A 25,829-nucleotide genomic window follows, 5' to 3' on the forward strand; every position below is an offset into this window, starting at 1 on the left:
CATCTAAGACTAGGCCATCCTAGTATGTATAAATTATCTAATATTCCTCATTTGAGGATCTTTTGTAATGAACAAATCTCGCAGAAATGAAATCAATTCCATATCAAGAGAAGTTTTTTTCTGCTACTAAACTTATTGAATTAATCCATTTTGATGTTTGGGGTCCTGCTCCTATTTACTCCAAGGGAGAATATACTTATTATGTTATTTTTGTGAATGATTATTCCCGCTATACTTGGATATATTTTCTCAAATATAAATATGAAGTATTTGAGAATTTTAAAATTTTTCAAAAGTTTGTAACATTTGTTAAAGACCAATATATCTATTTTTCGTTCTGACTCGGGGGGTAAATACATGTCTAACAACTTTCAACAATATCTAAGAGAAAATAGAATACTTCATCAAAGGTCATGTGCTTATACGTCAAGGCAAAATGGTTTTGCCGAAAGAAAACATCACCATGAGACCACTAGAGCTCTTTTCATATCTAAAAGTGTTCTCAAATATTTTTGGGCTGAAGCAACTCTCACCTTCGTCTATCTTATAAACAGAATACCTTCTTCAAAAATTCAAAATCTTTCACCATATGAAAAACTTATAATGTCTCTCCTAATTATCCTAGACTAAGGGTCTTTAGGTGTAAATGCTTTATTCTCACCTATAAAAATGATAAATTATCTCCTAAAGCAATTCCATGTATATTCTTAGGATACAGAAAAAGCCAAAAAGGATTTAGGTGTTATGATACTAAAAATAATAAGCTTTATATTTCTACGAATGTCACATTTCTAGAACAAAAAAATGGTTTTGACACTGTCACGTCCAAAGATGAAAGTGAATACAAGTTTTTAGAAATATCCCCACTAAATGAAGACATTAATGAGATAACTTGCAACTAATCTCAAGCTACTGAGCCCCACGATTATCAAAATGTCATTCAATATCAAAGAAGACAAGATAATAAACAACTAAGTGGTTTAGAAAAATATTCAAACATAGAAGAACAAGAAAACACAAGAATTAGGCACTCAGATAGACCACGAAGAGTCCCAGATAGATTTGTGCCATATGAATCTTTCAAACCTCACTATAGAGCTTGTTTAGCAAAATTTTATTCATACTTTGAACCTTCCACATATAATTAAGCAAAGGACTATCCTGAATGACAAAATCTATGAATGAAGAAATTAGAGCCTTAGAAAAATCCCAAACTTGGGTCAAAAAATTATTCATACATAGAACAACAAGAAAACACAAGAATTAGGCACTCAGAGAGACCACAAAGAGTCCCAGATAGATTTGTGCCACATGAATCTTTTGAACCTTACTATAGAGCTTGTTTAGCAAAACTTTATTCATATTTTGAACCTTCCATATATAATCAAGCAAAAGACTATCGTGAATGGAAAAATGCTATGAACGAAGAAATTAGAGCCTTAGAAAAATCCCAAACTTGGGAATTGTCTGATATACCAATCAACAAGAAATTAATAGGATGTAGGTGAGTTTTTAAAGTCAAAACAAAAAGTGATGGATCTCTAGAAAGAGATAAAGCTAGGTTAGTCACCAAAGGATATGCTCAAGAATATGGTATTGACTATGATGAAACATTTGCTTCTTTAGCACGTATGACTACTGCTAGAATTCTCATAGTCATAGCCTTCCTTAAGAAGTGGCTAATTTATTAAATGGATGTTCAAATATCTTTTTAAATAGTGATTTAAAAGAAGAAATTTACATCCACATCCTGGATATAATGTTCCTAAGGGAAAAGTTTTACGACTTAAAAAGGCTTTGTATGGTTGTAAACAAGCTCCAAAAGCTTGGTATGATCGTTTTAGTTTTGTTATGCTTAAACTTGGATATACTTCTTGTTATGACACTACTTTGTTTGTTAAGAACTTCGTTTCAGGTATTGTTATTTTGTTACTTTATGTTGATGATATGATCATAACTAGAGTAGATAAACAGAGAGTAGATCAAGTTGAATTTATTTTTAAGTAAAGTTTTGAAATGGCTGACCTTGGTTTTCTGAGATTTTTCTTAGGGATTGAGGTTGCATATTTCCCTAGAGGGTATTAGTTGTCTCAATCCAAATTTGCAACTGAAATTATTAACAGGTCTAGAATTACTGGCGACAAAAGAGTACATATTCCTTAAGTGATCAATGCAAAGATGAAGATTGATGATGGAGAACCTCTAGATGATCCTACTCTATATCGGCAGATGATTGGAGCATTGACATATTTGACCATTACCAGACCCAACATAACACATGTAGTTCACGCGGCCAGTCAATTTCAGCACTCTCCGACCATTGTGCACATGAGTATTGTGATGTGTATTATTAGATATTTGAAAAAAATTGCTTCAGAAGGATTATTTTTATCTTTGTCTTCTCTTAATTTAATTGCTTATTCTTATTTTAATTGGGGAGAGACCCAAATGACAAATGCTCAACTACTAATTTCTTTGTTTTTGTAGGATATTCATTGGTTTCATGGAAATGTAAGAAGTAACAAAAATTATCTCTTCTCCACAGAAGTCGAATATCGAGCTATGGCAACTACTACAACTAAAATTGTATGGTTGAGGCGTCTTCTCGAAGATATGGGAGCATCCGTGACAGAGCCATCAAGACTATGTTGTGATAAAGAGTGTCATCTACATTATTGAAAATCACACATTTCATCAGTGGACTAAACATATTGAGATAGATTGTCATTATGTTCGAGAAGAGTTTTTGAAGAAGACCATTTTACTACCATATATCACTTCAGAATATCAGCTTGCAGACTTCTTCACAAAAGCCTTGCCTTCCCAGAGGTTTCACTTTTTGTTGGACAAACTTTTGGTGATTCCACCGTAAGTTTGAGGGAGAGTATTAATAATTGCACATATATATGTATGTCTATACATATATAGTTCAGGGGCATTTTAATCTTTTCACATGTATATTCAAATAAGTATATATTTTTTTATTCTTTTTGTTTTGATTATTTATTTTATTATATTTATTGCCAACCTTGAAGGGCTTTTTGGGAGTTGGGCATAGAGTCGTTGGACCCTACCCAATGGCTAGAATTCTAGACGTTGGGTAGGTCCCGACGGCTCTCTATGAGCCTTCTCTTGTATATATAAAGGGGTCTGTGGTTTTACATGTGTGGAGCTCAAGTCTGACTTGTGGCTTGTTTATTTAAATGAGTGGAGCTTCAGCTTCAGAATGGGCTCATTAGCAGCTTGATAACCTCATTAAACCTACAGCCCTTTCCTCTCCCAGGCACTTCCATGAAATGAAAATGGGTGGCATCGCTATATGCTTAACACTTGTTACCCTGGTGTCCTATGGCCGATCTGCCACTGCTTGTGATGAATTGGTTTTAAATTTTATATGTAGGTTTTTTCTAAAAGATTCTCATCTTATAGCATGAATATAAAAAAGCCCTCAATTGTCATTATTGAGAATACATGGCTGTGTTTCAAGATGTTAGAGCACATATTTATCCTTTAACATACTTTCATCAATTTATCTATTCTCAACCATCGACCACAGATGGTTAAGTGGATAGTCGTATGACTCGTATCCCATCCTAAACGGCTTAAAACAGCAACTGCATACGTGCTTACTTAATCTGAGTTTACATATATATTCTATATAAGTTAGCAGAAAATAGGCTTTAGAATTTAGATCAAGAAGTTTTCATGTTTAGGGCCCTGTTTGGATGACGGGGGCCAAACCTGGTTAGCCAAAAACCAACCCAACATGGGCTGTAGGGGGGGCATCAGGATGGCCCACCCCACTAATGAACCAACCTAGTTCGAGCTGGCCTGTTGGGAAAACCCTGGCCCACGGCCCTGCCCATTAGGCCCGTGGGCCTAATCGAGGCTTATTATAGGCCGATCTTTCGGAATGGGGCATGTGCAGTGCGGAGCTTTACTGAGTGAAAAATGCATCGAATGTAGGAACGCGCGGTATGCGTTCGCTTGATCGGTGACGTGTGGTGGTAGCACGGCATGCGATAAGCATCAGTATCGTCGTTAGTGCATCATTGTATGGCGGCACAGACATGGAGCGTTGTTCGGTTAAACAGTGACAGTGGATCAGAGAATGTTGCCTTTGGAGATTTGGTTAAGGACCTCTCGGCTTGTAAGAATGTTCCATGCGTAGTGGTTGGACGCACGGGGGTGCGTGTGGGTTAGCGCTAATTCTCCCAGGAATCACCTTAGGTGATTCCAACCGAGTATAGTGACTTGGGGCTAGGCGAGTGAATGCCTAGGCGCCGACGAATGAGTCTGAGTAGTGCTCTTCGCTATGGTGTTCAATCATCAACTGGTCTTCGGATTGGAGGTCGCAAGGTCTTGTTCCTTCAATGGCAAGGTTTTGCTATGTTGTGCGCATGGAGCTGCAATACGCTTCATGACACGTAAGGCTAAAGCAAAGTTTATACTTCTTTTGAAAGTGATAGCTGGTATGGGATGGCTATGCACTAAGCGGCATGGACTACATGGAATGTGCATTTGGAAATGCGCTTGATCAGCTTCCGCTAGGTAACTGCGTACAGGATGGTGCGCAGCAGGGCCAATGAAAATGATTCAGCACATAAAAACGTGTTGGTACGCGGCCTTTGACCGTTAGGCTGGGTAGCTTGGCGGGTCGCAGGTTTGCGAAGCATTCTATGCCCATGACAAAGCGATAGAAAGGCTTGTGGCGGTAAAAAAAGACCGCCGCACCGCACTGACTTATTAGAAAAAGTAAGCATGTGACAAATTTGTATCAGAGCATAAAGATTCACGAAAACATTGTTCTTCATTGTGTGCGATACTGAAGATGACAATGATGGTTTATCTTGATTACGCAAATGTCCGCAACTGAAGTATGTTTGACCTAGCACAAAAGAAAAATGTTGGCAAGATGATATGGGATATCTTGTCGATGATAAGCAGAAGTGTAAGGTTGTTGTTCAGTTGGCTAAGGGGACATAGATAAGCCAAAGATCGCTACCAGTTGTGCATTAGGCTCATAGGTGGAGCATGATGTTTGCCTTGTGCATGCAGATAATATACGTTGGATTCGGCAGGATGGATTTGCATATTTAGGTACGGGAGACTCAACTAAACTTCTAGATACTCTCCCAAGATTGTGGGTTAGCGGAGTGCCCACGTTGAGCAGAATGCTCGTTGTTTTGGTCCCTTGAGTTGGCAGATGTTCAATGGATTGCGCGTGTAGAAAAAAGTTGTTTGTGGCTCGTTGGTTCCTACGGGAACGATTTGCTGACTCTGAGAGAGAGTACAGCGTACTGGCTTCAGGAAGGGAGTGCAGCATTAGGGCAAAATGCCCTTATGAGGACGAGTGCCCAGGAAAAAACTTTGAAGGCTCGCATTAGGGTGATACATAAGCAGGCGTCCTCCACTTGAGGATCAATGGAAAACCGCAAGTTGGTGCTTAAGGGAGTTGATATCCCTGCGGCACGCAGTGGTAGTCATCTTTCTCTGTGAGGACCACGAAGGGCTTGGACTTTGCCCTTGCTGGGGTTGGAAGGCACCCCAGCTATGAGCATCAAGACGACAAGTTTGTTGTGAGGGCGAGGATGACCCGTTTGTTTTTTAGACTGCACTGAGCTCCCATGAGCAGAGAATGCTTGATGTTGATAAAGCAAAAGATCGTTGTCTAAGTGATCGAAGATCCGTTAAAGGTATGAAACTTAGCGTGTTAAAGATTGTGACAATGGTGGATGTAATCTAGAACAAGTTAAGTAGGTTGAAGAAAAAGAGTAAACCAAAGATAAGTACAAAGGAAAACTGGCATATCAGTGACGACTGTGTTCTTACCTGCATCAACATTGTTGTGGACGATAATGGTTTTGGGTGGGGGAGAATGTCCTGGGCCGATCTTTCGGAATGGGGCATATGCAGTGTAGAGCTCTACTGAGTGGAAAATGCATCGAGTGTAAGAACACGCGGTATGCGTTCGTTTGATCGGTGACATGCGGTGGTAGCACGGCATGCGATAGCCATCGATATCATCCTTAGTGCATCGTTGTGTGGCGGCACAGACGTGGAACGTTGTTCGGTTAAGCAGTGCCAGTGGATCAGAGAATGTTGCCTTTGGAGATTTGGTTAAGGACCTCTCGGCTTGTAAGAATGTCCCATGCATAACAGTTGGACGCACGGGAGTACGTGTGGGTTAGGGCTAATTCTCCCAGGAATCACCTTAGGTGATTCCAACCGAGTATGGTGACTCAGGGCTATGCGAGTGAATGCCTAGACGACGGCGAATGAGTCTGGGCAGTGTTCTTCGCTATGGTGTTCAATCAATAACCGGTCTTCGGACTGGGGGCCGCAAGGTCTTGTTCCTTCAGTGGCGAGGTTTTGCTATGTTGTGCGCATGGAGCTGCAATACGCTTCATGACATGTAAGGCTAAGGCAAAGTTTGTGCTTCTTTCGAAAGTCACAGCTGGTATGGAATGGATATGCACTAAGTGACATGGACTACATGAAATGCGCTTGATCAGCTTCTGCTAGGCAGTTGCGCACTGAGTGGTGTGCAGAGCCAATGAAAATGATTCAGCACATGGAAATGTGTTGGTACGCGGCCTTTGGCCGTTAGGCTGGGCAGTTTGGCGCGTCGTGGGTTTGCGAAGCATTCTATGCCCGTGACAAAGCAATAGAAAGGCTTGTGGCGGTAAGGAAGGATCGTCGCACCGCACTGGCTTATTAGAAAAAGTAAGCCCGTGACAAATTTGCATCAGAGCATAAAGATTCACGAAAACCTTGTTCTTTATTGTGTGTGATACTGAAGAGGACAACGATGGTTTATCTTGATTACGCAAATGTCCGCAGCTGAAGTATGTTTGACCTAGCACAGAAGAAAGATGTTGGCAAGATGATATGGGATATCTTGTCGATGATAAGCAAAAGTGTAAGGTTGTTGTTCAGTTGGCTAAGGTGACGTAGATAAGCCAAAGATCGCTACCAGTTGTACGTTAGGCTCATAGGTGGAGCATGATGTTTGCCTTGTGCATGCAGATAATGTACGTTGGAAGATAATGTATGTTGGATTCGACAGGATGGATTTGCACCTTTAGGTACATGAGACTCAACTAAGCTTCTAGATACTCTCTCAAGATTGTGGGTTAGCGGAGTGCCCACGTTGAGCAGAATGCTCGTTGTTTTGGTCCCTTGAGTTGGCAGATCTTCAATGGATTGCGCGTGTAGAAAAAAGTTGTTTGTGGCTCGTTGGTTCCTGCGGGAAAGTTTTGCTGACTCTAAGAGAGAGTACAGCATGCTGGCTTCAGGATGGGAGTGCAGTATTGGGGCAAAATACCCTTGTGAGGACGAGTGCCTAGGAAAACACTTTGAAGGACCGCATTGGGGTGATACATAAGCAGGCGTCCCCCACTTGAGGACCATTGAAAAACCGCAAGTTGGTGCTTAAGGGAGTTGATATCCCTGCGACAGGCAATGGTAGTCATCTTTCTCTGTGAGGACCACGAAGGGCTTGGACTTTGCCCTTGCTGGGATTGGAAGGCACCCCAGCTATGAGCATCAAGACGACAAGTTTGTCGTGAGGGCGAGGATGAGCCGTTTGTTTTTTAAACTGCACTGAGCTCCCATGAGCAGAGAATGCTCGATGTTGATAAAGCAGAAGACCGATGTCTAAGTGATCGAAGATGCGTTAAAGGTATGAAACTTAGCGTGTTAAAGGTTGTGACGATGGTGGATGCAATCTAGAACAAGTTGAGTAGGTTGAAGAAAAAGAGTAAACCAAAGATAAGTACAAAGGAAAACTGACATATCAGTGAAGACTGTGTTCTTACCTGCACCAGCATTGTCGAGGACGACAATGGTTTTGGGTGGGGGAGAATGTCCTGGGCAGATCTTTCAGAATGGGGCATGTGCAGTGTGGAGCTCTACTGAGTAAAAAATGCATCGAGTGTAGGAATGCGCGGTATGCGTTCGTTTGATCGATGACGTGCGGTGGTAGCACGGCATGCGATAGGCATCGGTATCGTCGTTAGTGCATCGTTCTGTGGTGACACAAGCGTGGAGCGTTGTTCGGTTAAGCAGTGCCAGTGGATCAGAGAATGTTGCCTTTAGAGATTTGGTTAAGGGCCTCTCGGCTTGTAAGAATGTCCCATGCATAGCAGTTGGACGCACAGGGGTACGTGTGGTTAGGGCTAATTCCCCCAGGAATCACCTTAGGTGATTCGAACCAAGTATGGTGACTCGGGGCTAGGCGAGTGAATGCCTAGGCATCGACGAATGTCTGGGCAGTGCTTTTCGCTATGGTGTTTAATCATCAACTAGTCTTCGGACTGGGGGGCGCAATGTCTTGTTCCTTCAGTGGCGAGGTTTTGCTATGTTGTGCACATGGATCTGCAATACGCTTCATGACACGTAAGGCTAAGGCAAAGTTTGTGCTTCTTTCAAAAGTGATAGCCGGTATGGGATGGCTATGCACTAAGTAGCATGGACTACATGGAATGTGTATTTAGAAATGTACTTGATCAGCTTCTGCTAAGCAGCTACGCACGGGGTGGTGCGCAGGGCCAATGAAAATGATTCAGCATATGGAAAAGTGTTGGTACGCGGCCTTTGGCCGTTAGGCTGGGCAGATTGGCGCGTCGCGGGTTTGCGAAGCATTCTATGCTCGTGACAAAGCGATAGAAAGGCTTGCAACGGTAAGGAAGGACCATCGCACCGCACTGGCTTATTGGAAAAAGTAAGTCTGTGACATATATAATGTCTCATAATAATATTATGTTATATAGTGTATCATAATATATATTATGTTATATATAATGTATTATATATATTATGTTATATATAATATATACATGGGTTGGCCCAGTGTCGACCAGTGGCCCGTGTAGCCCCAATTTGGGTCGGGCCAGGCCAAAAGCCTGGTTAGGCCATATATAATGCATATAATATATATATATATATATACATGGCCCACGGGCTGGCCCGATGTCGGCCTGCGGCCCAGCCCGTGTAGGCCCGATTCAGGCCGGCCCCGGCCCACGTGAGTTGTCTGGCCCGATGCCCACCCCTAATGGGCTGTTTGGGTGACCAAAACCCTGAACCAGGTTTTTGGTCACAAAAAAAAGAAAGAACAATGGACTTCCATTTCCCAGCCGATGGCTGACCGAGAAATAGCCGGACTGGGGTCGCCTATGTTGGGCGATGCCAGGCCTGTTAGCCGCCACCAATTTAAAAAAAACAAAAAAAAAAAGAATTTTCAAGCCATTTTCCTCCCGTTCATCAGCAGGAAAATGCCCGTCTGATACCGCCCTCGCAGGGCAGTACCAGTCCAGCCACTTTCTGGTCAATGACCGGCCGAAAAATGGCCGGACTCAAACCAGATTGTAGGGAGGTGGGGTGGGGAGAGAGAAAGAGAGGGGGCTTTTTCATTTAACCAAGTTTTACCAAAACTTGGTTTTGGGGCACAAAAACCAGTTTAAAACTGGGTTTGGGTGTCATCCAAACGGTACAGAGATGTGTTTTTAGAGCGATAAAATATCAATTAAAACTTGACGCTGAAAATATCAAAAAAATTAATAAATTGATTCAATCCAAAGCAAGATTTTTTAAAATAAACAATAGTAAACATATATCAGGTTTAGATTTTGCAAAAAAATACTTGTAACTGTCTTTTAAGTGTTTAGATGTTCACGGTTTAGAAACTACTAATTTTGCTGTGCATGTGATTGATTAACAATGTTAGTGTAAGGGATACATACATATTATGTCACACAGGTGCGGATGAGGGTGCGAAGATGTGGCACTTTAAAAAGCATGGGAGCGAAGAGGGTATATATATATTAACAATTTTAAGTTAACACTAATGAAATAAAAACAATTATCATATCATCAATTCATCATGCAAAAAAATCAAATTAACAATCTACAATTGTTATTCCTCATCAATAAAAAATAACACCATAATTAAACTCAGGCCTGAGTTGACTAGAGCCGAACCCCTTTGGCATGGGTTCATGGGTTCGGTTCTGCCTGAGTTCAGTAGATCCAATGTTTTTACTGCGAATGGATCCTCTCTTAAAATTAAAGGAATTGAAAATTTTATAAATTTTTCAAAATTTTCTATTCCAAAAGTTAGAATTGTGCTAAACTTTAATTTAAATCTTTGTTCAGTTTTTCCAAATTATTGACCATGGTTGTAGTATCTCCTTCACTTATGACCGATGTTTTATACAGGAAGTCTAGCAAGCAGATTGGGGAAGGTCATAGAGAAGGAGACCTATACTACATAGATCAGTTAATTATTGTGAAAGATACTTTTTGTTTAAATATACAAAAATTGGATATGTTTTTGTGGCATCAGAGACTAGATCATCCTAGCGTCTCTAAATTATCCAATATATCTCATTTATGAAAAAATTATAATAAAAACATCCAATATACAGATTCTATTCTTGGAAAAATGAAAAATGAAAGCAAATTCTTATAAAAAGAGAACTTTTTTTTTGCTTCCAAACCACTTGAATTAATACATTCGGATGTTTGGGGTTTTGCTCCTATTGTTTCTAAAGGAGAAATTACTTGTGAAATTTTTGTGGATGATTATTCTCGATTCACGTAGATTTATTTTCTTAGGCACAAATATACAGTTTTTGAAACTTTCAAATTTTTTCACAACCTTATTAGAAATTTGCTTAAAACCAATATTTCGATATTTCGTTCTGATTCAAAGGAAGAATACATGTCTAATAACTTTAAAAATTATTTGAAAAATCATGGCATTTTTCATCAACAATCTTATACAAACACGTCTCAACAAAATAGTTTGGCCGAAAGGAAACACAAGCATATAATAGAAACCACTAAAACATTGTTTATTTTCAAACATGTTCCAAAACATTTTTGTGTTGAAGTTGTGCTTACTTTGGTATATCTTATAAATAGACTTCTTTCATCCAAACTTCAAAATATTTCTCTTTATAAGAAACTTTATAAAACTACCCCGACTATTTAAGACTAAGAACTTTTGGATGTAAAGGTTTTATTCTTACCAATAAAAATGACAAACTTTCTCCAAGAGTCATTCCTTGTGTCTTTCTTGGTTATAGGGAAAGTAAAAAAGGATTTAGATGTGATGATTTTAAGCATGATAAACTTTATATATCAATGAATGTTACATTTATAGAAAAAGAAAGTTTTTTTATTTAAATGTGCCTATTAAAGAAAAAAATGATTACTCTTTTTCGGAATTATCTCCTTAATGTAATGATGAAGTGTTAAACAACAATGACGTAGTTAATGATGGACCTCAATATGACATCCAGTGTGATGAGTCCCATGATATTAATGATGGACCTTTAGTTATCCAATACAAAAGAAGAACTGCCTTAGAACAATATTCTAGCATAAAAAATCTCAAACAAAACACTCTTAGAAAATAAATAAGAATACATAAGGCTCCAATAGCTTTGTATCCCACAAAAACTTTAATGATGGCCTATTTATCAAATGGATGTCAAGAATGCCTTCCTCAATGGTGAATTGAAGGAAGAAGTTTATATGAACCCACCACCTAGATATGAGGTTCTTGTTGGAAAGGTGCTTCATTTAAGAAAAGTTGTGTATGGTTTCAAACAAGCACCTAAAGCCTTGTATGATTGTTTTAGTTTTGTTATGGTTAAACTTGACCTTACTTTTGACGTTGCTATGTTTATTAAGAGATCTGATATAGGTATTGTTATCCTCCTCCTCTATGTTGATGACATGATCATCACTGGTGGAGACAAACAGGGAGTGAGTTTTATTAAAAATGTTTTGAAATAAAGCTTTGAAATGACTGATTTAGGCTTTCTTAGATATTTTTTAGGGATTGAGGTTGCATATTCCGCTCATGGATATTTTCTAACTCAATGCAAGTTTTCCTTCGATATCATAGACAAGTCTGGCATTACAAATGAGAAAAGGGTAGACACTCCCAAAGTAATAAATGCAAAAATGAAGATAGATGATGACACACCGCCGGATGATCCTACTCCTTACCGCCAAATGATTGGGGCCTTCACATACTTGACCATTACCAGACCTCATATCTCACATGTAGTTCATACTACCAGTCAATTTCAGCATTCTCCTACCATTGTGCACATGAATGTCATTATGTGTAACACTAGATATTTACAAAATTTTGTTTTTAAAGCGATTGTTTTGTCGTCCTCCTCCTCACTCAAAATAATTGCTTATACTGAGTCTGATTAGGGAGGAGATCCTAATGATAGACGCTCAACTATAGGTTTTTGTGTATTTGTAGGTGACTCATTGGTGCCTTGGAAATGCAAGAAGCAGCAGAAGGTGTCGTTGTCATCTAATGAAGTTTAGTATCGTGTCATAGCCAACACAACATCTGAAACTGTGTGGTTGAGAAGATTATTGAAAGACATGAGGGTGAATATGCTCTCACCCTCAAGGTTATGTTGTGACAATAAAAGCGTCATCTACATAACTGGCAATCACACATTTCATGAGTGTACCAAACATATTAAAATGGAATTGAAATGGACTGTCACTATGTTCGTGAAGAGTATCTGAAGAAGACCATCATCCTGCCTTATGTAGCATCAGAATTTCAGTTGGTCAACTTCTTTACGAAAGCTCTTCCTTCTCACCGGTTTCATTTTTTGCTTGACAAACTTTCGGTGATTACACTATAAGTTTGAGGAGAGTCTTAAAGTATATATTGTATCATTGAAGCTCTTCAATATCTCAAATACATCTAGCCTGAGATTGTCCTTTTTTTTTTTAGAAGTAATGAATATCATTAATAGATCAAAAATAGGGTGACAAGATATTAACAGAAGAGCAAACAGAAGCAAAGGACTTAAAAAAACTTAATATGCCGTAGTCTAGCTGAGCCAATCCAAGAGAGGTCGCCATCTAATGGCATGGTGAATAAGGAGGGATTGAGAGGACTTCCCCCTAAAAACTGTCATTTCTCTCTTGCCATATGAACCAACAGGCTGAAAAGAGCCACCATTTCCAAATGTTTTCAGCTGAAAAGAGCCACCATTTCCAAATGTTTTCAGCTCTTGTCGAATATGGATCCAGACTGGATCCCCCATCCCCCCATGTAAAAATTTTCCTTCTGATGTTTTCATAAGAGCAGGGGTGTTAAAGAAAGAGTATGATTCTGTCAACATTAAACTTGATTCCACATGCTTGATTTTAGTTATACTTAGAATTTTAGGGGGTTTTTATTATTATATATATGAATGATGTTTGTTAGGATTTAGGTTTTATATTTAGTTCGTTTTAAATAGCATAAACATTTAATTAAATTTTAGTTTGTTTGTTTTTGCATTTTTTCCTTTTTATTGTGCATTTGTGCCCACCCTAGTTTAGATACCTGGCCCAACAAAGCTTAATTCCAAGTGCTCAACAAAGTCATCAACCAACTGTAGGTTGGTGAAAATAACAAGGATGTGGCTTTATGTAGGCCTCATCATATAAGTCACCACTAAAAGTATTAAAACATGTTCTTTATATCAGGATGATATGGAGTCCAACCCCAAAACCAATAGGAAAAGGAGTGCATATGGAAGCCATCAGAGCAACAGGAGCAATATTTCAATTGTAACAAATGCCATATTAGCAACCCACTCCCAACTAGCTAGGGTATATATTGCCTCATTTCATAATTTCTATTCTAGTTGGCCCTATAGAAAGATAACTGAGCAAAGTCCTGCAACATCTCATGCTAATATTTTCCATGGTTATTATAGTTTAGAGAAGATCTGATTTTGATTTGCTTAACCTTTGATCAACATAGTCTGACAACTTCAATAGTATGCTACCTGCTTTGACCTATATTCAGGTAAACAAAATAGAAAATTCAAAATATATATCTTTACATAGAATGATTTTTAATCAGCTTCAAGATGCAATTACAAGTACTATGGCTTCAATATTGATAATTGAGAATATCACAGTTTCTCTTTGCCAAATTCTTCACAATAACATCTCCGAAATTTCATGCTAGTGCACTTAAACCATAAAGACAAACTCAGGAACAGAAGTGTCCTTGAAAACCAATTATTTCTTTTTTCATAGGCAGGGATATTTATATCAGACGAAACCCTAAAAAAACAGACAGTACAGACCATGGGGGGAAAAGCCTCCAAGCATCGCTCTCCAATGGCAAAGAAGCCATGCAAATAACACTTCTCTCACAAAATCCTTTATCTAGATATGAACAATCAAATGCCCAATTTGCATTTTTGGCACTAGAAACAAAACCAAGAAACTTTTCTTGCACTGTTAAAATCAAAATGACAAATTTCACCAAGAGAAAAGCTAAAAAAACTGAAGAAGCATGTCATTTGAGAAAAACATTTCAAGATGGAAAAGAAACAGATATAACCAACAGTACATATTTAATTTTTTTCTCTCCCTTCAAATCTGTTTCTGAGAGTTTGAGCCTCTAAAAGATTAGGAACTGACCACAGATTTTGATGGGGGCTTCGAGCTCTAACAGATTGGGTTGTTTCATGAAAATTTCTTTGGAGACGACGCAGAGTTGCCGGATCTCGCTCTCTGAAATCTGGACCTGCTTCCCAGGCTTCGACACTCGCACCTCAAGGAGCCGATTGATGATGTCGTCGAGCACCCCAGGGTCCATCGCCCACACATACACACACCCTCCTCCTCCCCACTTCCAAACCGAACCCCCAAAGTTTCTTCTTCACGAGATCGAACCCACAAGACAACAAAGGAAGAAAATTAATCAAATCCCTCCAGAATCGGCTTCCCCCCTTCTTCACATGCCCAGAATCAGAAAACCAACTATCTCTCTCTTTCTAGAAGAAGAGGAGGAAGACGATGATGGAAGGGGTTTAGATATGAAAAAAAATGAACCAATGAAATGAACTCACCCGAATGAATGAGAATGGTCCCTTTCTTCCCTTTCTTCTTTGCGCTCTCCCCTTCAATGTCTCCTTTTAATTTGTGCGCTCCTTTTGTTTGGCCTTTGCCTTTTCTCTCTTTCGCTCTCTCTCTCTCAACATTCCTTGGCAACTGCAGATATGTAAAGTCGAGAGAGTGATTTGATGGACCGCTTTTACCATCCTAGCCCCCTTTTTTCCACGTAAAGGGGGTGGACCGCTTTTTCCTAGTGCTCCCTCTCTCTGTTTGGAGGAGTCCACTTATCCAGATTAGCTAAGACAATTTTTTTAATATGATAAAGCTGGGGTTAGACAAACCCCTACCTACCACTGCATTAATCAAAAAAGTATATTATGACTTTACATTTGCCCTAATCAAGCCATCCATCCGGATTACCAACGGACGCTCAGCTTGTCTGACAGGAGTACTTAGTGCACGTCTCCTTGCGTTGGGACGTTGCAAGTTCGAACCCCATGGCATGGTTGTATAAATGGTAGTGGTTTGCTTATCCCCAGCTTTCTCTGTCAAAAAAAAAAAAAGCCACCCATCCGGATTAGCTAAGACAATCATATTACGAAGCACCACGTTTTTTTTTTTATGACGAAGGAAGTAGGGATGGGCAAAAGGCAGGCCCAGCGCTAATGGACCGGGGGTCGTTGCCCGGTGGTCAACGACCCGGCTAATCAATGATGAGCCAAGCCAAAAGCCCACTTCAGGCCAGCCTGTTGTGAAAACCCCAGTCCACGGCCTGCTCGTTAGACCCATGGACCTATCGGACTGGGCCAGGCCTATTGTATTATATATATACATATATAATATATAATATTACATATATTCTATATTATATGTATAATATATATCGTATGTTATATATATATATATATATATACACACACGGGCCGTACCGGTGGCCCAATCCTTGAAACACTACAACAAAAAGGATCTATAGCAACAGTCAAAATTGCCACTATAGACTTGCCAAAGTGCCACCGCAACAAATAGCGGCAGTTCAGCACTAGCACTGTTAGGTCTTGTGGTTGTTGGTATTGGTGGCAGTTATCCAACCTATAGTGGCAAACATAATTGATGTTGTACCGACCCTCAACATTATTAAGTAATTGTGCCAGAAATGATGAGAGAGAGAGAGAGAGAGAGAGAGATCGGGGGTTAAAGATAAGAGACAGGAACGGGGCTGAAAAGCACAGGAGAGAGAAGTAAAAAACAGAGAATGAAATTAGCGCCAAAGGTAGGGGAAAGGTGCGAAGCTAAATTGAGATTCAGGAGAGGTTTCACCTGCCACAATGCGTGCCAACAGTGGCTTCCATAAAACAACCGCCACTATATGTTACGACGAGTTGGACATTGTATATTCAAATTATTGTAGTGAGGATGACCCTTACCGAGAACTGGGTGGCCTGCCTCCCTGCGAAGTAAAACTCCGAGTTGAGAACACAACCACCCAACCGTGATAAAGCAATGGCAGCCCCGGTGCGCCAGCCGGATTCAGCTTGACACAAAACCCTGCTGAGCACATGGGTAACCACGGTTGTGGTAAGAAGAGCAATGTCTTGCGACTGTATTCATGTTGGTCGCATTACATCTAGGAGTGGACATCGGGTCAGCCTGATGTCCACTGCTAATTGCATCCAAACACCAACTTATTTTAGGTGAGGATGTGACCTGAGTTTGGGATGAGCTTGATCTAGATCCAGTTGGTGTCGCCTCCCAAGCCCAATTTTAAGGTGTATTAACCATAAGAGCCAGCCCAATAATTAATCTGATAAGACGATGTAGGTCCAAGACTGGGTCCTTTGAGGTTGGAATCAGGTCGGTACCACATCAAACCTGGCCCATTTGCATCCATATACAAAGAACTGACAATGGTTCCTAATAGTGACGTGATTTTGACCCAACCCAGGACCCACTATAAAAGATGCAGATAGGTTTGATCTGCAGAATGGAATCTGACCCAACCCACGAGAACTGTTTGAACTGGACCCAGATAATGGAATCTGGCCGATCTACAGCAGGCAACTTTTTAAGGGAAATTCTAGCTCAGACCCTGGTCCAGCACATGGAAGCTTTATCTTGGTTCAATCCAAACCCAACTGGATTTTCCCAATATAAACTGCATTAGTAGGCATATCAAGTCTATGTGTCTATGAGTACAATATAGATCAAATACCTTGATATCCCAAACTTAGTAAATACAGCATTCTTTATGCTTTTATTCTCCATGTTCCCATGTGTTTCAATTGGAAGCAGTGGAGAGCATATTATTTGGTCGAAGATGGTTTAGAGAGTAGAGAGCATATTCACGTTTTGAATGTGTTCCTTAACCATCAAATCATCTTGCATCTACGTAGTGGCCCCCATGAGATTCGAAAACCGATACCCCTCAATTATTATGATAGTGTGACCTAACCGTCCAGCTATCTTAATTATTTGACTCATGGCGTTTTATCCAGCCATGTCATCTTACCCATGGCGTTTTGTTCATTGGGTTAGGCAGTGGATGATGTGTCATGGCTCACCCTTATAAGCAACCTTGTCTTTGGTGGTGCTGGCGTCGGGACCGCTCACTCGTGTTGACCTTGTTTTTAGCCTATGTAAACTAAAAATCAAGTGTATCAATTTGTCATTCAATCACTTAGGCCAAAAAAAAACAAAGTTGTTGCAACATTGTGTGGCCAGGTGTAGTGATACAATATACTTTCTTTAAATGGAAAATAAACATATTGTATGGCCAAATGATACGTTTTTCTAAATGCCCTATAATTTTAAAAATTCACTCTATGTCCACATGTTTGGCTTTAAAATTACCATTTAACTTTTGCACGACCGAATTTCTTAAAGTTTAAGCAATATATCGATATGCTTTAAAATGTAGATTTACACATTTTTTTACAGACCTTAAGAAGTTCGCATAACTATGTTTGCAAACTTCTTGTAAACAAAACCTAGAAACTTTACAAATATTTCACTAAATTTGCATATATAATATGAAGTTCGCATAACCATAATTTACAAACTTTTTGTAACTGAAATATATGAAAACTTTACAAATATTCTACTAAATTCGCATATATAGTATGAAGTTCGCATAACCAAATTTGCAAACTTCTTGTAACTGAAACCTCTCAAAACTTTGCAAACTAACTTCACATACATAATATGAAGTTCGCATAACCAAATTTGTAAACTTTTTGTGTCTGAAACCTCGAAACTTCACATATATAGTACAAAGTTGGCATAGAACCATGCAAATCTCATTTAAGTAATCAATCCTCAAGGCAATCTGCAAATAATGAGTGATGTGTGCATATATACGTTGTGAAGTTTCTTCAAATTCACACTCCAAAATGACTATCACAAAAAAATGTACTAACATTGCAAATATGCTCTTTATATGCTAATTTTCAAACATGTTTACGAAATTTCAGAAATCTCATAAATATTGGGGTTGAATAAAATGTAAAGTTTCTTCTTTTTTTGTACTTTTGTATGATCATTAAATGTGAAATTCGATTGTTTAAAAACCAATTGTTTGCAACCCAAAATTATTTTCGCATAAACTAGGGTTTTTTTGTGGTCCCCAACGTGCTTCTCCCCACAACAATTTTTTTATGACTAATTCTGGTGACTTTTCTTGACAAGACATTAGTGACAGTTCATCATCGAGATTTTTAGAATCATCAACGATGTGTGATTCCAGTAAGCACATATTTAATGGCTGAAGCAGTTATTTTTTTGAAACAACGTTTTGCATCATTTTTTTTTTAAACATTGACATGAGTTAGTTATTTTGTTAAAGAATTGCATGGTTTTGAAGTTATCTTTCCATGTTCAATAGCCTATTATATTTTTTCGTTGATGAAATCATGTGAGTGAGTTTTTGTTTGTCTAACTAGTTCCTTAATGATTCATATGCCTTTATTCTCCTATTTTGTAGTTTATCTTATATTGTAAACATGATTAGGGAACATTTTTTTTAACGATTCAAGTTTTTGCATTGTTAATAACTATTTTTTTGTTTTTTGCACTGGTTTTTTAGTAGCCTATGTCATATCTCTATTGCCTACATGTTTACTTATATTTTCTATTTTGGTATTATAGAAATTTATGCATTTGTTTGTTACAATATGGCGATTGAGAATAGTGTCTCTAAGGGGTCCACATCCACTATTATTGGAACATAGCAGAAAATGCCAAAGAAGAAAATTTATGATCTGGATGATATATCCTACTATGAAGTATGAAGTAGGGTTGATACGTGGGTAGAGCGGGAGAGGCTTGCATTGTGGTCAAAAGCCTTGGTGTTTGACATTTTCTACTGAAAATGCGATGCTAGTAGTCAGAAACTCAAAAATCTATGCTCAAACAATAAACAATAGCTAACATCCTTAATGTTGGCCAAACAACAGCTAACACCTGCACAAAAGAATGGATCAATCCAACCCCATAATGAATCAATCTTGAACATTTTTGGGAAACTGTCCTCTATGAGATCTTGTTTCTCCTTTCTTCTTATTTCATGCTTTTCGAAGGTATAATCATCAGTATTGAGGATATCCCTTTTATTGCACCCACTGCCTCCGATTGTCAGGAACGTGTTTCTCCTTTTGATCATGGCATCCACAGTTTCTCGATCGTCACTAGCACATCAATGAGGGCCCAAGCTATTCGTGTTTTTCGAGAAATTTGTTAGGGTACCTATCCCAAGATAGACACTCTAACATAATGTTATATGAGATATGATGAAATGCTTGGCATTTGGTGACACTATTGGCCCTTAAGGACATGACTGTCAACATAACAGTCAAAAGAAACAGGTGAATGTGTGTGTCAGTACACTATTCATCACCAAGCTAAGGTATGGTGGTGGCCAAAGCCGTCACCACTAGCATTGACCACGGCCAAAACACTTGCCAATACAAATTTTTTGAAGGGCATGTCATTAAAGTGGCAACGGCTTGAAGTGCCACCATGCCATCTTATGGCGATGGCTACAATCATTGCAAATACTATTCTTGATGCCAACTTTCACAACGACCATAGGGTAGTGATTTGAAATGACTAAGGCCCCTGGCATTTTCAACAATGGAATATGGCACGGATCTATATGTATTCTTAAAAATATCTTCTAAACCTCTAAAAAATTAAAATCACATCGTGTGGACTTGTTGATATTTGCACAAATATGTACATTATTAAGTGTTGCCTGTTGTGTCCAATTTCACAATGTATACTAGACTTGGCAAAGGTTTACAGGAAATTTATGTGAACGTCAGGAGGTCCATACAAATATGATGTGAATGTCCATAGTTTTTTATTTTAATATTTTGAAAATTTGCAAGGTGATATGATTTTTTAGGTGCTACTTGTTTCTACTTTCCTGCAATTTTTTTAAACCTATACTAACCTAGACCTGTTTCCATTAAGAACCACTTAACCTGAATCAGATCTAACTATTTGAGCTCAAATTTTGACTATGGCCTTTTAAGACAACCTACATCAAGATCAAATCAAGCCTTGGCCTAAACCTAACCTATATAAAACCCAATTGGCCTCTACAAGTTCCAGCACAGCTAGTTGCAGAAAAATTGTTGACTGTGTGAAGTGAGATTATTAGAAGATGGCAACCATGAAGAATGATGAGATCAGTATAATTTTTCACTTAATGAATATGGGGTTGATGTGTATGATGATTGTGATTAATAGGTGTAAACGAAACCCACTCTCAACTGAGGTGAATGCAATAATTGAGAAGATTGAACAATTCTATATTGAGATCAAGAAGCGGCTAGCTAGAGAAACATAACTGAAGGTTCTTGACAACCCAAGTCATCTTAAGGAGACCTTAGAGAAAATACATTGGTCTCTATGTGGCATGATGCATGATTGATTTGATCAGCTAACAATAAACAACAACTAACATCCTTAATGTTGGATTGATTTGGATGATGCATGATTAGATGAATAATAAAATAAACAAATTGGAAATTTAGAATTGAGGAAAAAATAACCAAAATATCCTTGAAAACGGTTGTTATTTGCAAAACATGGTTAAAAATAGGGTTTTCAAAAAAAATCTTTGTAATACACTTAATCTGGGGATTAAATCGATTCAAAACAATGCCAATTCAGATGAAGAGCACCCTAACATGATTATGAAGATGATAAAACTTTAAAATCACAAAAACAATGTATGAAAATAATAAAATATGCAAAAAGATAAAATTTGTCTCTGTTTTGGTTGAATCAGAACTTCACGGGCATCCTGATTTTATGAAATAACTAAATAAACTATCAAATGACTTCCAAAATTCATAAAAATCGACATGGGAACTTCTAATAACCTAAAAATAATATGCAATCAAAAAATAAAATTTTGGGATTATTTAAATGTAAATATTAAATAAAAAAAAAATATATATATATATATAATATTTTACCTGTTGTTCCATACCTGTCATGGTGTCAGACCATAAAACTATATCAAACAGAAATAAAAAATTATGAAATTTAACAAGAAAAAACTAGACAAATCAATAAAAATAATTCTTTTTACGTATCAGGAATACAATCTTCGGTTAGGGAGAAATCATTTTGGTAAGTTGCGCTTGATTCTGGCCAACATATAACAATTTAAGAAAAGCAAGTTCTGATTTCGAGTTAAAGAAAAATAGCAAACAGACTTAAAAAATCAAATTATACTGGAGAAACTAGACATGTAGACAAATACTATACTTTTTACGGATCATCAATACGATCTTCGATTAGGGAGAAATCACTCCCACAAGATGATCCTTGTTCTGAACAGTGCCTATCGGTTCAAGAAGAACATGTTTTGATGTTGGGTTAAATAAAAACAGCAATCAACTATAGAAAATTATAAAAATTTCACAAGACAAACTAGACATACTTATGAGCATGACACTTTTTACGGATCTAAAATACGATCTTTAATGAGGGAGATATGACCTCGGGAAGATGTTCCTGGATTTACCCAACATTTCCGTGGTTCAAAAAATGGGTTTTGACTTTGATTTTTGAAAATAAGGTTACAGATATCCAACAAATATGATTTTTTTATTGGAAATTGTAGACAGATGCATGATTCTAACATAAAAATTTAAGATTTAAACAATGAACATAAACAGATAAAATAATAGCATTAACAAGCAGCTAAAAATTAAAGCTCTAAAACTTAAAACCCTAGAACTAAATGAAATCTAACTAAGCATGATAAAACTATAAATCGTGTAACTAATGTCATGAATCATGATTAAATGAATGAATAACTGAAAATAAATATTAATATAATGAAATAAAAATAAAAACATAGAGAAGCATGATCAAGAATTTGATTTAGCCATTAAAAGAGTGATTTGATCCATAGAGAGATCGTATCTCGATCTTTTTCTGGGCATTAATGAAATAAACAAAAGATAAGTATTATTCACAGATCAAAAACATGTAAAATACATTAAACACCCAGTTGATCATCTTCTTAAAGCTCTCACGCATTTTCTTGAACGGAAAAAGAAAGAAAAGCATGCATTGGAGGGGGCAGTAATGGTGGAAATTAAAAAAATAAATAAACAAAAGAAGAAGAAGAAGGAGCTCATCTTGGGTTGCAATGGAGGTTACTGGAGGAGAAAGACAACTTGAGGGAGAGAGAAGACAATGATAGTGGGTTGAGAGAGATGAGTGGGTCAGCCTCCCAATGGGGCTATTTATAATTTTTTTTTAAGCTTTGTTTTTTGAGAGTTCTGGTTTAATCGGAACTTTGGTATTTTTCTTGGAGAGTTCCAACCCAAAGGAACTCTAATTAATTAACCCTAATTGACTCCTAAATAAATTATGAAAATTCTCAAATGCGGTACCACCTATGTGGGACCACATTTGGTTTTTAAAACCTTAAATAAAAGTTAAAAACAAAGTTAAAATGCTAAAAAAAATACAGTTTTAAATTCAATTAGATTTTGACTTTTCAACTTTCAACTTGGTTAAAACACTAACTAAACCTGAACTAATTTAAATACCTCCAAATGTGGCACCACTTAATGTGGGCCCCATTTGGTTTTTCAAAAACGATTTTAAAAGGGTAAAAATAAAGGGGTTAAAACAAGATTTTCAAGAAGCATTAAAAAACACTTAGATTTATAGAATTTTTTATACTTTTGAAATAGGCAAAATATGAAAATAAAATAAAATTGGAGAAAGATGAAAAAATTAGGGTTTGGCGCCCCCTGTAGGGTGAGTCCCACTTGAAGAAAGTTAAGGAAATTGAAAATCGATTTGGGAATCAAGTTCAAAATGAATCCAGACCATTTTTCTAAAGAAATGCTTTTGAAATGAACGATATAAAGTCTTGGGGGTTGGCCAAATGGCAAAAACTGGTTTTATAACCCAGGTTTTTGAAATTGATTTCGAAAGAAAGGTTTTAAAATCGAGTCTGGATTTGATATTTTGAAAACAAGAGTGATGGATCTTGAAAATGATATGCAATGACATGAAATGCAATAAAATGATAAGAAATGACATGCAATGACACAAAATGATATGAAACGACATATGATGCTATGCAATGACATGCAAAATGCAAACCCTAGATGAGGGATTTGAAGTTCCAGACCCCTAGCAGAGACAAGGAATTAGAAATTCTTGTCCGAGGATGAGAATTGATAATTGGATATTAGATCCAACATTGGATCTGATCCAAATGTGAATTGAATCTCGGATATAGCTAAAATTTCAGAAAAAGAGTTGATCCGAGCCCAAATTGATACTTGTACCAGTTTGGGAAAATGATAAAATTAATGTTTTGGACAAAAGAAATTATTTTGCCCCTGCAAGGCAAGGTGTGACACTGAAAAATGGGGTTCGAACTAGATTCTAGGGTTTCTATACTCAGATAAACTCAAAAGACACTGACTCAACTAAACTCCTGGACTGGATGATCGAGAAATGACCCAATTCTCAGTGAAATTAACACTGGAATGAAGTGGCTAACAGGGATGTACTGAGTTTGAGCTGGAATGAAGGTCAATTATACTGAGATGAACTAAGTCTAGAGCTCGTACACTAGCTAGACTGACTGGACTTAGCTCAATTTTAGCTGAAATGAGCCAGAATGGGCTAAAGTGAACTTCAATAGTATGGGAAATGACTTAAAACTAGAACTGGGACACTTAAACTTTTGGTGAGCTCAAGTTAGACTCAAGGGAGCATGATTAACTGAAATTGATAGACCCGGGAATAATTGACTGGCATTCGAGCTAGAATTGAGCTCATTTCTCATGAAATGGATCAATTTTAACTGAAATGGTCAGAAATGAACAGTGTTTGCTCATCGTGAGCTCAGAAGAGCTAGAAATGACAGACATTCTAACAGTTCTAAACTCAAAAATGAGCTTGGTTGACTCTGACTGACAGAGATCTTAGGTGACCTAGGGGTAAAATAATAATTTAACTAACAAAAGGAGCGAAATGACACCTAAACTGGGACGGACCTAGGGTTAGACTCCTAAGGAGATGGGCATGTGTTGAAAGGGGGTGTCTGAGAATGAATGAGGAAAATTTGGGGTGTTTATAGTATGATAATTGTCAAACATTCACATACATTTACTCATTCATCTTAGGCATTGAATATGAATAACATCATGCATCTATACATAGTCACATGACACAAACTTCAATGCACATGCATTTGCAATTCAATAGTTCAAATTTAGACTCAATTTTAAGACTTTTCTTTCAAAATCAATTTCAAAAACCTGGGTTTTAGATCAATATTTGTCATTTGTCAACTCACAGGATCTTAGATTCTTTTATTTCAAAACATTTTCCTTAGAGAGCGATCTAGATTCATTTTAAACTCAATTTTTAACTGATCTCAATTCTCAGATGGGACCCATCTAGGTGGCGTTGCTTCTGGATCACTTCTTTCATTTAGATTTATCAAAATTTTAGTTATTTCAAAGTTTTAGTCAGATTAGGACTCTGTCTTTTTACCTTTTAAACCTTTTCAAACTTTTATTTTATTGGTTTTAAACCAGAGGTGGCCTTACCCCTTGCCCATTTATTTCATTTGGTCTTTTTAGAGTTTTAATCGGATTAAGACTCTATTTCAGAGTTTCAGTTGGTTTAGGACTCTAACCCTGACTTTATTTCAAAGAAAATCCTTCAAAAACCTCTTCATTCATCTTTTAAAAAACTAAATTTCAAAGTTTTAGGACTTTATCTCAGAGTTTCAGTCGGTTTAGGACTCTAGTCAGGAGTTTTAGTTAGTTTATGACTCAGTTTAAACTTTTGATTTTTGTCTGGTGATTTTAACCTTGTTTCAAAAAAACCTTTTTAATCTTTTCAAAACCCGAATGTGAGGCCCACATGGGTGGCACCACATTTGAGGGATTTTCAATTCATTTAGGACTCTAGTTGATTTAAAACTTTAGTTTTTATCTTTTGTTTCAAACTCCTTTTGAAAACCTTATTTTTAATCCATTCATTTTTTAGGTTTTAAAATTATTTTCTGAAAAATCAAATGGAGCCCACAGTAGGTGGTGCCACATTTTAGGGTATTTAGGTTAGTTTAGGGTTTAGTAGTGTTCAAGTTAGATTAGGAGTTTGAAAAAGCCAAAATTGATTATGAAACTCAATCTTTATTTTGACATTTTTAAAAACCTTGTTTTTAAAACTTGTCATTAGAGGTTTCAAAAACCAAATGTGGGCCCACATAGGTGGCGCCACATTTGGGGTTTTTCAAAGCTAATTAGAAGTCTTAATTAGGTTAATTAGGGTTGACTAATTAGAGTCTTAAGAGGTTGAGACTCCCCAAGCAAAACCGCCCCCCCCCCCTTATTTTGTTTTCTTGGAACTCTTTAAGTAAATCCAAACTCTAATTT

At 37.6% G+C, this 25,829-nt stretch overlaps 1 protein-coding gene across 2 annotated transcripts in view; it reads right to left on the reverse strand.

Annotated features, from left to right (window-relative positions):
- LOC149818998 (serine/threonine-protein phosphatase PP1-like) overlaps window positions 1–15,069 on the reverse strand; it is a 41,100-nt gene extending 26,031 nt beyond the window's left edge. The window contains exons 1-2 of one of the 2 annotated variants that reach the window (XM_089985834.1): window positions 14,910–15,069; window positions 14,479–14,717 (exon numbers count right to left, since the gene is read on the reverse strand). In XM_089985834.1, the coding sequence (XP_089841960.1) occupies window positions 14,479–14,656 (178 nt within the window). In that variant the 5' untranslated portion in view covers window positions 14,657–14,717; window positions 14,910–15,069. The remainder of the gene's footprint in view (window positions 1–14,478; window positions 14,718–14,909) is intronic. The other variant, XM_089985835.1, reaches the window with a different exon arrangement.
- Window positions 15,070–25,829: the final 10,760 nt, after the last annotated feature.

The sequence above is a fragment of the Nuphar pumila genome, chromosome 13, assembly GCF_984573655.1.
Source record: "Nuphar pumila chromosome 13, dmNupPumi1.hap1.1, whole genome shotgun sequence".
Lineage (NCBI taxonomy): Eukaryota > Viridiplantae > Streptophyta > Magnoliopsida > Nymphaeales > Nymphaeaceae > Nuphar > Nuphar pumila.